This window comes from Pithys albifrons, chromosome 6 (assembly GCF_047495875.1).
Source record: "Pithys albifrons albifrons isolate INPA30051 chromosome 6, PitAlb_v1, whole genome shotgun sequence".
Taxonomy (NCBI): domain Eukaryota; kingdom Metazoa; phylum Chordata; class Aves; order Passeriformes; family Thamnophilidae; genus Pithys; species Pithys albifrons.
In genome coordinates, this window is record NC_092463.1 from 55,897,664 (window position 1) to 55,912,031 (window position 14,368).

The 14,368-nt window shown below is 47.8% G+C and overlaps 1 protein-coding gene across 3 annotated transcripts in view; it reads left to right on the forward strand.

Moving 5' to 3' along the window:
* Positions 1–14,368, forward strand: part of MICAL2 (microtubule associated monooxygenase, calponin and LIM domain containing 2) — a 128,102-nt gene that overhangs the window by 82,778 nt on the left and 30,956 nt on the right. For all 3 annotated transcript variants that reach the window (XM_071558987.1, XM_071558990.1, XM_071558988.1), the window contains 2 exons: positions 10,105–10,297; positions 13,299–13,471. In XM_071558987.1, coding sequence (XP_071415088.1) covers positions 10,105–10,297; positions 13,299–13,471 — 366 coding nt within the window. The remainder of the gene's footprint in view (positions 1–10,104; positions 10,298–13,298; positions 13,472–14,368) is intronic.

The window sequence follows — 14,368 nt, forward strand, 5'->3', positions numbered from 1 at the left end:
TTCTTAAAGCGCTGCTGTATTGTAACCTGGACTCAGATTATTTTTTGGTTTATGGCACGGTAAGAGGTCAGGCAGTAAAGTGTGCTGGGTGTGCCACAAATCAGTTTGTGGTCTGCTGACTGAATTTCTTAATGTCAGTTTTTGATGCCAGCTGGTGTTTGCTTTCACCATCAAAGCTGCCCACGTTTGTGAGTAATTCCTCTTTAGAACTGCTCACTCCTGTCATTGCCTTAGTCAGCAGCTCCATACAAGGCCAGGCAGAGTCCACTTATCCTGTAAATGAGTTATGAGGTGACACAGTTTAATGGCAGGCCCAAGAACCTTGGGATTGCCAGCCAGGAAAGCAGGATGTGAGTTAGGCTGGAGTCTTTATGAGGGGCGCTGTGTTGCATTGGACCAGCTGCACAGTGGGAAAAGTCAGCCCTGGGTGCCCAGGCACCCACCTTCTGCTGACCGGAGCAGCACTCTGGATTTCAGTGATGTTTTAAGCCAAGGACCAAAAAGCCCCTTGCCAGTCCTGAATGGACGGGGCAGTTTTGGGTAAGTACTGTTCCAGCTTTCAGAGCTGTCACAGAGGCACAAGAATGGGATGTGCCAGAGGTGCCAAAACATCACATTCTGACTGCAGGTTGGGACACCTAATTTTCGTATAGGTTTTGTTCTTCCTCCCCACCCCCTAAAGAAGGCCCACAAGCAATCGATCATTTCTTGTCTGCTTTGCCATAGCTGTGGAGAGCGTGCGGAGCTTGGGGCAGGGCATTTGTGGCAGGGTCCCCTGTCACTGCACTGCCAGCAGGGTATGAGTAATTTCTTGCCCCCTCTGAGGACCCAGAGGGGTGTCTCCACCTGGTCAGTCACCAGATCTTGTATATGGTGTGGGGAACACGACACTGGGCAGATCAGGATTCTCTTGGGGATGTTTTCTGGTCCAGCCGCTCCACAAATACTTTCTTCCTGACCACCAGTATCTTGAGTGTGTTGTGGCCCAAAGCAGAAAGGTTGATGTAATTTTAGAGTTTGTTACTCCCTGGTTCTGTTCCTGTTTTTTCATCTGCCTTCAGGGATGTTCTCTGGGTTTGTATTAGTTTTTAAACTTTGATTAACTTGGCGACGTTTGGTCCCCCTTTCTGCTAGTATGGAACTCCTGTTCAGTCTGACTTGCTTTAGCCAAGAAATCCTGCAGGAGCTCCTACTGGACCTTGCTTAAAAATTAATTCCCCTCACATGCCTTAAAACCAGCTGAAGGGGAAGAAGGAGGAGAAATATGGACAGCTGTGGCTGCTTATGGCCCTGCAGCATTGACTTGGAGCTGGTTTGGTTGAAGATTTTGCAGTGGGGCATCTTTGACCATTTTTGTCCATGCTGGCCAGAGGCACACGGAGAGCAGCCACTCCTGAGAAAAGCTGACCAAACACAGCTGCCCTGAGTCAGCTGGTGTCCGAGTCGCTTGGCCCAGCACTCCCCGTGGGGAGGAGGATGTTTTTTGGCAGAGCTCAGGCTTTGTGCCATTGTGGGCAGCACGTGCTTTGCCTGAGGTGGGGGGGAAATGGCTAACCCAGTCCAGCTGCCCCAGCGGGTGCTTGAGTCTGCCCAAATTTGGCTGGCCCCCAAGCCCTTGTCATCTCCTTGCCAGGTCACAGCAGTGTGATTTGCCTGATGCTGGCTTGGCAGATGACTCAGGAGCAGCAGCAGCCCATACAGAGTCAGGCTGCCTTGTCAAGCAGGACTCACCAGGATGAGTGACTCTCCTGCTTGTGTCTGTGTGTTGGCAGGGGCACTGTTGGTGGGGGGGAACTCAGATGCTGGAGCAATCAATGCCTTACAAATGGTAATCACAGAAGTTGTCGAGAGCCGTCTGCGAAGCCCCAGGTGGGTGGGCACTAAGCCCCTTTGAAAAGGGCCTCTTCTTTGCCGCGTGTGTGGTGGCACGCTGCTCCCGGGCAGGGAAGGGGACCTGTGCCAGGAACTCTCATGGGAACCGTGGTGTTTTCATCAGCTAAGCAAAACCCATTGTTATTGCACCTCCAAGCATGGCATAACATAGACATAGGTGTCAGTGCTTCTCTCTGCAGCACTGAATTAGCTCGGTGTGTGTGAGACACCAGCGTGTAACTTGGCACCTTTCCCTCATTAAATCGGTCTGGTGTGTTGGCAAAGTCTCTGGGACCAGGAGGTGGGATGTGACGATGCATTTATCTGTTTTGCATTAGCAGAGGGAGCTTGCCTGCTGGTAGACTGTCATTTAACAGTTTGTTAGTCATGGAGGGGCAGTAAACAGCTCTGAAGTTTGAGCTTCCAAAAACCTGTGCTGGAAATTTTTGGCAGAGCAGTCTGGTAACGCTGGCATGGCCTAGCCATGCTGGGCAGTGCACAGTGGTGTCAAGACTGAGACAACATCAGTCCTGAATTTAGTTCTATGCAGCCCCATGCCACCTGGAAAACCCTCCCTCGTTCCCAACAGGGAGTGACAGTGACACCCTGCAACGTGGGGAGGGGTTTGTGACATTTGCAGCTGTGCTGCTCCTGCTTGGCTTGAGACAAAACAGCACAGGTGCCTGGGAGCTGTGAAGGAGACCTGCCCTGTATTCCATGGGTATAAGCTGCCTTAAACTCACTCCAGGAGTGAATAATTGCTTGCAAAAGTAATCGCAAGCTTCCAGGGCTGTAAGAATATTCACAGAGCTCGTGTGTTTATTATGCAGCACATTACAGACAGGAAAGACCACTCCACTGCTGTGCTTGACTGTCAGCTATACCCTTGTACCCGAGGGAGGAAGGTGAACTGAGGTATTACCAAAACCTTTTGAGATCCCTGAGTCCCTCATCCCACATGCCCAGAGATTTCTTCATTCTTGTTTCTGGGTTTTGGGATGACTTTGGCTATCCCCTCTGTGAGGACACAAGGTCTCACTGCCATGCTTGGCACAGAGTCTTTGCAGAACAACGGTGCTGCATGAAGGCCTTGTTAGATGCTGAAATGCATCCAGACCACTGAGGATGCCTGGTATTCAAAGTTTAAAAAAAAAAAAAACCAACAACAAAAAACCCAAAAAAGAAGGCGAAAATGCTTTTTAGGTTATGGTGGGTCATCATTGAGTGTTACTGTGTAAGCGGGCAGTTAAATGCCTCCCTGACATCCGATCTAAGCTAAGCAGGGTCAGCCCTGGATTAGTACTTGGATGGGAGACCTCCTGGGAAATGCTGCGTGCTGTAGGTTCTAGTCCTGAGGACTTCACTGGCACTGTCCATGGCAGATGAACCTCAGGACTTAAACGGTGGGGCCAGTTCTACGCATGCTGAGCCTCACCTAAAATCCACTGCACAGGCTGGAAGGGCACAGCCACGTGGGGACAGCCCTTCCCAAATCTTCGTTCGCGAAGTTTGGCCATACATATACATATACACATACATATACATACTCTGTAAGCATATGAATTTTACAAGCCTGTCATTGAGAGAATCAGGGTTGTAATGATCTCTCCACAAGCAGAAGAGTTTACTGAATTTGCGTGCTTTTGGTTGTTAGTGTGGTGCTGCCTAAAACTGTGAGCTTCCTGAAGGGCTCAGCCAGGGAGTACATCTCCAGAAAGATGAAGGTCTCTTAAAAACTCCTGCAGGAGGGGTGCTGCTGGGGGCCTCCAAATACCATCACTATATTCCTAATTAGAGGCTGCTACTTTGCTGAGCCATAAACAAGCTACAGTTTGTTTCTCAGATTTGATAATCAGCTTGAACCAGGCCCCTGCCAAGGTACCAGTCCTGCCCAGCTCCTGCTCTGCAGCTGTGCTGTGGGAGCATCTTCATGCAGCCCATCCTCCTCTAAAGGGGGTGAAGGATTTTGAAGAAGGGGGGGGGGCTCTCTGTGCAGGCTGGCAAGGCACTGCACAGCCTTGCTGTGTCATCCCAAAGCCTTGACTTGCTTTGTTGCCTTCCCTCCTCCTCGGTACAAACTTCCCTGAGTGCTCCAGTCAACTCAGTCACACATATGCAGCTGGATCTGATTGCAAATTCCTGCAAGTTCCACCCAGAAGCCACAATTTGGCTGAAGATAGTCTTGCTGTCCAAGTGTTCTCACTAATTTACCTTTAGTGAGGACATTAACGTGGTGTTTGGATTATTGGTTCTGTGGGGGAAAACTGAGGCTTTGTGCTCCTTGACCACATCTGTGCAGCTGCAATGAGGCCCAGCTCCAAGTTTTGTCCTAGAGTTACAGAGCGCTTGTAACCTCTTTGTCTCTCACTGACTGCATCTCTGACTCATTTGAGGCTTGTTGCAGACACTGCTGTCTTAAGTGCAAGGGGGAGCTGGCACAATATTGAATTGAGAAAACTTTCTATGACACTTGATGGGGAGAAGAAGTGCTTTTACTGGAAAGAGTTTTAAATCTGTCATTGGGGTCTACAGAGGCTGTTAGGCCAATCCCATAGACTGGCCTGAGTTTTGAACAGCCCTGACCTCTGGGCAAGAGCCGACCCAGATCCAAGCCCTGCAGCTGAAGCTGTAGGAATACTTCCAATTACCACACAGTCTAGCTAAATCCTTGCCCTCTAAGGAAAGCAGTTGTTCCTCTGCCCATGTGAGGAGGATGAGGTGAGTTTTTAAATACAGACAAAGGAGAAATTGTTTTTATCCACATTTTTCATTATGTTTGAGTGGGAGGGCCAGATGAATACATGATTGTTCTGTTGAAATCACTGGCTGTATTGCTGCAGTTAAGTAGATGAAGGCCTTAAAAAATACCCCAACAAAACAAACTAAAGCCATGTTACTTTTTTCAGAGCAAGTCAGTCAAGGACTCTAATCAGGAGAGCTCAGACTGAGAAGAGACACTTTCATGGGGGAGATGGGCAGTAGAGCCTGTGTGGGGAAATGCTGCCGCAATTCTGGTACTAAAGTAAATCAGCTCACGGCAGGCTTTTTCTGGGTGTGCAGCATGTTCCCTAAAGGCTGGCTGCCCACACCATGCCATGGCAGAGCGTGCCCTTTGGCAGTGCCCTTGGGCTAGCAAGGGTGAGAGCAGCCCCCCCTCCTGCTGCCCACGCTGTGCCCCAGTGAAGGGCAGCCCCTGGCCAGTGTGCTTCCACCCAGCCTGGCTCTGCTCTCACTTTGGGACTTGCAGTTTTGTCATGTGGTCTAGGAAGGGGAAGTGTGAGGCTGGTTTTGTGGTACTGCAAAGCTGTTCTTGCTGCTATGGAAAGCAGAGCCCCTCCAAGACCTTGTCTTGGGCCAGGTCCACCTGCAACAACATATTCCCAACCCAAGAAATTGCCCAGCTCTGTACCAGAGCCAGCCTGTAGCTGGGTCAGGGCTGTTGAGGTTTGGTGCTGGAAGAGGAGGGAAGGGAGCACTCAGGACCTTGCTGGCTGACAGGTGGTAGTGAGGACATCACCCTGAGAATGGGCTGCTGGGATAAGGCAACCAGGAAGTGGGGGATCAGTTCAGCAAGGCACAGTATGCTTGGGAGAAAGAGAAGAATCATGAGATTAATGACATGGCAATGGTGTGGCCATAACAAGATGCTGGGGCAGCATTATGGATTAGAAGGATCATCATATGTGGATGGCAGCAGAGTAAGCAGGAAATTAAGAACAGCTTAAGGACTGGAAAACAAGTTCCCTTAATCTCACCAGCCCTTCAGACAGCAAGTTGCAGTAGTGTGAGTATAGACCATGAAACAGCACAAACAGCAGGGGTTACACTGGCCACAGAAGACCTGCATCTCGTGGCCAAGCAGAGCTGAAGGGCTGCCATGCCCACTCCCTTCCCTCACCCCTGCACAGGACAGTGCCAAAGGACTTGGAGGATTTGGAAATTAGCACATTAGCTCCTTGGCTTGCTCATGCTAACTGCCTTAGGAAACTTCAGCACCTAGAAAACGTGAGTCAGTTGTTGCCAGGACGTTTCCACTTTGACTGGCTGGTGGTGTTTGCTGTCTGTCCCTGCAGCCAAACTCGTGTGACAGACCCGGTCTGACTGTGACACAAGATTAACACCTTTCCATGCATGGCTTGTCCATGCTCTCCCCTGACCCCCTTTCCTGGGTAAATTATTTGAATTTTTGGCAAAGATTAGCAGGGACTCCAGACCAAACTGAGCAGGCAAATCCCCCGACGGAGGTCTTTAGCATGCTAAGGCATAGAGAATAGGACTCTGAAGTGAGTGCAATGGAAAGGAAGTAAGACCTTACGCAAATGCTATTTTGAGTGACTGTTTCCTGAGGACTGGGGTTTCCTCTGATAACGCTGGTGCTGCCACACAGAGGTCAGAGGCATGGCATAGGCAGGAAATAGGGCTGTGCCCTTTTCCGTCCTGCAGACGGGATGCCTTCTTAGCTTTTATGTTAATTGAGTCCAGTTCCTCTGACTCAGTCTCTGCTTTTAATAGAAAATCTTCTGTCCTGGGAAGGAAATGAGTAGGGCTCTGGAGCATCTCTCTTACAAGGATAGGCTGAGAGAGTTGGGCCTGTTCAACCCTGAGAAGAGATGACTGAGAGGGGACCTTATCAATGTCTGTCAGTATCTGAAGGGTGGGTGTCAAGAGGATGGAGCCACACTCCTCTATGTGGTGCCAAGCAATAGGACAAGAGGCAACAGGCAGAAACTGATGCATAGGAAGTTCCACCTGAACATGAGGAGGAACTTCTTACCTATGCAGGTGACCAAGCACTGGAACAGGTTGTCTAGAGAGGCTGTGGAGTCTCCCTCACTGGAGATATTCAAGAACAGTCTGTACTCAATCCTGTGCCATGTGGTCTAAGATGACCCTTCTTGAGCAGGGATGTTTGACCACTGAACACACTGTGTTCCCTTCCAACTTCAGCCATTCTGTGAAACCTGGTGTGGATGACAGCCCTGACTTGCCACAGAGGTACCTGCAGCATCATGGGTTGCCTGGATTATCCCAGATGAGTGGCTTCATCCACCCACATGTCCCTTTCCCTTTGGGAATAGCAATAATGCCATTTTGTGTTTTGTGGTCAAGTGGGTTGACATGGGAAGTATAGCCAGGCACAGACCTACAAAAGGATTCAAGCACACAGTCTGAGGTCCTTAACTCTCCACCTGCAGTGTGATGGGAATTAGAGCACTGATGTTTAAAGCCTGGTTTCCACTCTGGAGTCAGTCAGATTTCCAGAAAATCAGTGTCCTCCCTCTTAGCCTTGCTGTACTGATGTTTCACTGAGGACCATGCTGGTCCTGCAAGGATGGTGAATGTTCAGGATCCAGGGAGAGCTGTGAGGCTGGAATGGAGAGGCACACAGGGTGCTTCTAATTTAGCCTAGCATCTGTTCAGGAGCATAAATGTGTGCCTCACCTTTGTGTAAGTACTCAGCCTTTGGGCTGATTCAGGAGAAATTAGTTCAGATAGCCCTTCTTATCTAACTGTGCAAAATCGGAGCTTTAAAGAAGTCCCAGCTTTCTTTTTCAATCCCTTGTTTATATCAGGTCATATTTCTCCTTCTTGATACTTGTTAAACATTAGCAGCAGTGCTGGCCCGCGGCAGAGTCACAGTGGTGGCTGACTGGATGTGTTTTTGTTGCTGTGGAGGGGCAGGTAATGATTGCCAGGTGGGATCCAGGCCTGCAGAGCCCCAGGCTTTTGTTTGTATTGGCCACACTTTTCTCCTGTGGTGTGTTCATGAGCCCAGCAGCAGCATGTCCCTGCTGGCAGTACTTGGTCCATACCCCTCTTATTCCTCAGGGTTTGAAAACTCTCCTCCAGGCTGGGTGTAACCACAGAGCACCTGCCTGCAGGCTGGGGGTCAGTTCAGTGCCTGGGGGGGGATCTGCTTTTTAGGAGAGGTGTAAAATATGTAACATCACCAGAGCCTACAAACAAAGCTGACACCTGGGTGTTTGGGACATCTTTGCCTTCTGTTTGAGCCAGTTTGCCCAAGGTGCAGCCCTGTGATAAGGGACAGCAGTACTAACTTAATCTTTCCAAATGTCCTGCAGAATGTGTAACCCAGGGCTGGAGTTAGTGCACACGTGGGCATCCCACGCACTGAAACACCAAGATGGTCCAGTCTCTGCTCTTGTGGAGTTGAGTGCAACATAATTTATTCAACTTTATATGTCACAATACAAATATTGATAAAATATTCTAGTAAGGAGTGGATTTGCTTTCTAATCCTAGAGTGGTTTTTGTGTTGAAAGGGACCTATAGAGTACTAGTCCAACTCCAGGATGCTAATGCAGAAGGCTCATCTTAAACCTGGTTAGTATCACTGTGAATGTAAGGTTATCTTGCTCAGAAAGAACTCAGCTGTCTAACAGATGCAGAATTCAAGAAGGGGAGAGATCATCATGCCGAAAAGCAAAAGAAAACAATAGAAAAAAAGCAAGCAGAGAAATGTAACTATTCAGATAGGTGATGGTGCCCATCCATCACTGTCATCTGGTGTCCTGGATGACATCCTGAGGTCCTTCACCAGCTCTGACTGTTACAAGTCCCTAATGGTTGAAAACTGCAGGTGTAACAAGCTACTGAAGAGAAACTTGTTGACTGGAAATTTGTTCACATTCACGAACCACACTGGGAATCGTTGTAGGTAATCTGTCTGTCTGTGGGTTTTGATGGTCTCCAGCTGTGTGTCTGTTAGTCATAAACATGTTTTCTTCTCTTTCCTGTTAGCGTGGCAGGGAGAGCATTAATGCATGGGGGTGGGGGAGGGGAGGGAACACATATTGAGAGTGCAACCAAATGGCAAAACTGACTTTCTGCTTCCAGTGACCTCAGGCGGTGGTTATTGCCAGCATGAGTGCAAAGTTTATAGACAGACCTGGCAAACAATTATTTGGGTTTGCTTGTTCTGATTTTCATATAAAATGTATCACTTTTTAGGGAGGAAGTTGAGTTGAAATATTTAGGGTTTATAAAATGGCTCACAATACTGGTTTCTACTTAGCTTCTGGAGAGTAGAAATGGCACATCATGATCCAGCCCATCTCATGTTTCATTCTCTCCTGTGAGGAAGGGCAGCCATGCCGACTCCAGAGGGTCCCAGCACTCGGGCTCTGCAGCATGTATAGTCCCCCTGATGAGTTTGGGATTTGTTTGTAGCACTCTTTCTCACTTTTTTGTTTGTTTTCCATGTTGAACCCATGCAAGCACTTGGTGTTCAAGGTAAAAACCCTTGCGAGGGTGGGCTGAGTGCACTTCTGCAATAAATGGAAGAGCTGTGAGTTAAACAGGAGTTTAATTGATGTTTACTAGATAGTTTGCTCTAACAGATGAGAAAACAAGCCATGTCCCAGGTCTGATGTTTTTCCACTTATACAGGTGTAAATTAGAAGCACCAGTGTGGAATTAAATGTGGCGAAAGCACCACATACAGGTGAACAAAGCAGAGCTGCTCTCCCAGGCTTGTCATTTGTCCCTTCTGTCCTGAGCCCCAGGGGAACTTGTGGAGCTGATGTGTTTGTATTTGCCTGGGCAGGAGATTGTTGGTGGTTGAGGTTGCTCAGGGAATAGCAAGGGAAATTTGGCTTTATTCTTTGTTCATCCTGTCTGAATGTAGAGTTTAAGGATAGTGCTGTTTTAACTGCTGGGATGCTGCTTCTTTTCCCAAATCAATTTATGCATTTGCTGTATACAATCAAAAATAACCTGAAGAATCTGTGTTTGTTTATTTTGCTCACTCCCACTGTCCTAAATTGACCTACACTTGTAGTATGAGGCTGAAGGTTTAGCCACCCAAGCAAGATTGGTTCATCTGCCTTCTGCCACATGCATAGGTACAAATGGGGTCAGAAAAGAGCCCATAAATCCCTACTTGTGTGACTGGCACATGTCTTGCTGCTGCCACCAGGCATCCAGCCTGATAGCCATCCCACTGAGCAATATGAGGACCCACAGCTGCACAAGTTTCCTTCTCTCTGAATCCAAGCCGAGGAAACCTGACAGAGCTGTACCAGATTGAAGGGATGTTTTTGCTGTGACAGATTGTCCATGCAGACACCTCACCTGCTCCTCTGGGGACAGCACAGGGCCCCACGCAAAAGCCACCAGTGATGGCCAAGGACCACTCAATGGCAAGAGTGAAGTCCCTCCATGGACTCCCTCCTCTCCTAACACTCTGCTATCACCTTTGTGCTTTTCCAGGCTGCTGCCTGCCCATGGCTGATGAGCCCACCTCCCCCAAGAAGGCAAAGAGCATCCCTGAGCGCTGTGATTTGGAGAGCTGGTTCTCACCCCCTTCCACCAAGTGTGCTGCTGTGAGGATCATCCCTGAGGAGGAGATGACTGAGCATAACTTTCTTGCCATTCGAGTCATGGTCACCAGTGATGCAAGCAGGTACTTTAAAATACACATAAGCCTATAGAAAACCCATTTTGATTTTTGTCTGGAATGCTAAAGAAAAATGTAACAACATAGAGTACTGTATGTATGTACAACTGGGCAGGAAAAAAAAAATGAAAAAAAACTGCTCAGAATAACAATTGTTCTTAACCGCAGCCATAAATCCCCCCAGGCACATGACTCACTTTGCAGGAAATCTTCAAACATTCACATCCCACACAGGGGCCTGAATCAGAGGGAAAAACATTGCCCTGATCAGTCTGGGTTCAGCTCTTGGAACCGACATTTTTTGGTACACGACCATTAGGGCAGTGGGTGTGTTGTGGCAAGAAGGGCATCCTGGGACTTGGCCACTTCCCACCTTGGGCACCATCCTGCAGCTCCACACCCTGGGCCTCTCCTGGTGCATTTGAGAGCCTGTCCACCCCTAAGAAATCTGAAGATCCTTGAGAAGCTGTTGGAGGAAGCACAATTTCTGCATATGCATTAGGAATATATTGGCTCTCTGGGCAGAATTCTGTGGGAGTTCATTCCATTTAAAGATTAGATGGATATCTCCTGAGTAAAGCAGTTTTCCTTACTGAGAAATAAAAAATAAGAGGGTGAAGGAAAAACAAAAAGAAAAAAAGGTAAAACCAAAGCCAACTGTTGCAAACACTGTTGCTCTGTAGGGAAGTTCATTCAGATTCCTGACATCCTTTAAACACCTGTTTGTGGTGCTGTGCAGCTTGTGAAGAGCAATGCTCTCCAAAATCCAACTTTCTGCTATTCCCTGTGGTGGTTGCAAATGGTGTTTGTGCTCTGTGCGTGAGTCGGAGTGCTCTTACAGGGAAGGATGAACCTATCCAGGGCTCCTCTCCCATGGGGAAATGGAGAACACAGGGAAAGGTTTCCTACCTCCTTGACAGTCCCCGCTGCAGAGCATGTGCTTGTGTCCCTTGCTAATACCCTTCTGCTCCTGGTGTCGCCCGGGCAGTGATGACAGTGGCTAATCCCTCTGATCTGATGGATCAGCTCCTTTCCCTGTGGCAGCCCCCGTGGCTGGATGACAAGGCCCCTGGTTCTCTGCCAGCGGGACGTGGTGCGAGGAGCAACGCCGCATCTGTCACCAGCGCGGCGAGTGCCAGTGGCTCCGAGGTCAGGCTCCCACTGCACCCTTTGCCTCATGCTGCTCCAGCAAACCAACCTCTGCCTAAAAAGGGGGGACAAGAGAATTAGAAAGTGACAAATGGCACCGCTGTGCTGTCTGTGGGCAACTCAGTGGGACTGGCAAAACGACCAGCTCGGTGCCACAGCTTTGCAGTTCAGGCTGTAGGTACTGTGAATAATGACTACTTACTAAGCAGAGATCAGAGGAGAAGCTTCATGCTATAGCATTTACCTCCATCCTGGCCAAGGAAAATAAACATTTTACTCTTTAAAACAGAAAGATATCAATCAATGTTAATGGCAGGGCTTTTTCTTTTTCTTTGGTGTGGCGCACTGCCTGATCTCAGCATGGTATCTCCCTGTCCACACAGAGACTCAGCTATCAAAGCCTTCATATATTTATATTTTTATATATATGCATGTTTGACACTGCTTGAAAGTCACCTTAAAAAGTATGTTTTAATGGTGAAACTCTGATTCAGCCTGCCAAGAGCAGTGCACCTGGAGCAATGTTCCTATCCCTGCTGCCTTGCCTGCCCTGGCTTCCCAGTACTGCTCGTTTAATCTGGGCAAAGACAGGGTGGAGGGATAGTGAACATTACCCATATGTATGGCTTTTAACCTGGCTTTGTGCAGTTTGCAGCCTCTCCTTTACCTCCTCTTCCTCCTGGGCAGTCCCCTGGGCTGTTACAACAAAACTTTGCTTTCTGCAAGGCAGTGCTGTATAAGCACAAAGCATGATTCTCCTGCCATGCCAACAGGACTGCTCATGGTGTGAGCTCCTCTTTTTTTAAGGCAGAGCCATTAATCATCACAGTAAATCTATGAATTAGGTTAGCAGTATTGTTTGCAATAAAAATAGGCTGAGTGGGATCGTGCTGGCAGTGGGAATGTGGTCACATCAGAAGGGCTGACAGTGCCTGTTCCCTACAGTCTGGACTTCAGAGATGAAAGAAATGGCATGATTATTGGCAAAAGGGCTAATAATCACCTCAAACGGTCATTCTGCCCTGAGGCAAGGTCATGATGTGTGTACTATTCACACGTGTTTGTGTGGTATATTTTTAATTACATTTAAAGAAGAGAATGCCATAATCTGGCTCTGTGATTGGCTCAGGTGCCTCCCAGTGCTTGCTGTTACATGGGCTGTCCCATTGGCTCCCAGGAATGAGGAGAGTTTATTTCCTATAGACATCTTTTGCATGTTTGAAGGCTGCTCATGTAGCTTCACTCACTCCTCTCTCTCTGGACTAATGCTTACAATTTTCTCCACCTTCTTGACTAAGCCTTGTTTGCTGGGCCCACAGCTGTCCTCACACCTCTCCTCCAGGCTCCTCTTGAATTCCTTATGGATACCTCTTATTTCCAAAAGTCTGTGGGACGAAGGTGAAAAGTGTTGGGTTTTGACCCTTGTGTCTTATTTCCAGGCCAATTACAGCATTGCAACTGCTGTTTTCCTTACTTCATCTGGGTGCACAGCCTTGCAGGCAGAATGGCCCATCCCCTCTAACTGACCAGCAAGGTGTTTCACCCCTAAGTCTCTCTCAGCAGCACTTTGATTCCAGGTGCTTTGATTCATTATGGTTGTGGGTGCCAATCCAAAGTCTGATGGGAGTAGGGGTAGCTCAGCTGTATAGCAACCCTAGTAATAGTCCTGTAATAATGACAAAGAGAAAAGGAAAATGAAGGCATCAGGTCTAGCTGCCAAATACCTGTTTCTCTGAGACACCCACACTGCTGTCAGTGCTGATGCTGGTGCTTGTTGCACTGAAGGAGAATAACTCTGTGCCATGCACCTCCTGAAATGTCCCTCTTTCTTTCCATTTTGCCCTTTTTTCCCCTGTAGCTCTGACCTGGAGTCTGATTTTAATGGTGACTCATCAAACTCTGAAGTGACCGAAGGACAAACCACACTGCTGGATCCCCCCACCTGCTCAAGCCCCATCCAGAGGTGGACATCACTCATCAGGAGCCCTGTGGTGCCAGAGGAAAGCTCCAAAACATCCAAAGTTGCTGATGGTAAGCAGCATTCTGACCTGATGCATCCTGAGGGCTGCAGCCAGCATTGTGGGCGAGGTTTCAAAGTGGAGGTTGTTCCCTGCAGTGTAGCCAGGTTGTACCTGTTAGTGGTGTCTTTGTTTGGGTTTTTTTTTTTGCCTTTTCGGTGCTTAAAATTAGCTCTTAAAGAAACCCCCTAAGACTCAATTTGTGAGTTTTAGCAGAGAGTTCCTTTTATTATGACGTTGAATGCATGAGAATCTAATTTCTTAAACATTGTGCATACAGAGTCACAAAAGCCTATTGCTTTTATTTAGTTACTTAATTAACAATTTAAAGCATTACCTAATACTGTTGCACTCACTTCCAAAATTGTCTGTCCCACAGTACCACCTTTGCCCTACCGCTGACACGCCTTCAGAATTTGAGTTGGAGGTCTCAATCACCCTTTAACTTCATCTTGTCTTCCTCATCATCTCTGTCCTTCAAGGAACAATGGCAAAGTTTCTGGGCCTTCTGAATAGTTTGGACCATAATATATCTGCTTTTATATTTTTCTAGGTACATTCTACACAAATTAAAAGTTCTTGCTAAAAACTTTATCCATTGAAATCCTTGACAAGGAACATTAAACAATATTTCAAAAATTTGCTACAAAGTTTGATTGACTAACACTATTCTGGAGCGTTAAAAGCTGTATTAAAAATCTATACACTATGGATCTAAAGGCATCAACTGAAAGACCATTTGTGACTGAAGATAACCTGGAGTAGCTGTGCCTCATAGTTAGCTTGCAGGGGTGGGATCTCACCAGTAAATAGTGTGATTGTTCTTAGTGGTCAGTGCAATAACTGCAGCGTTGCCTAATCAAGGGGCATGTTGGGAAGCACTAGAGAGCTCTGCTTCGTGCAATTTTTG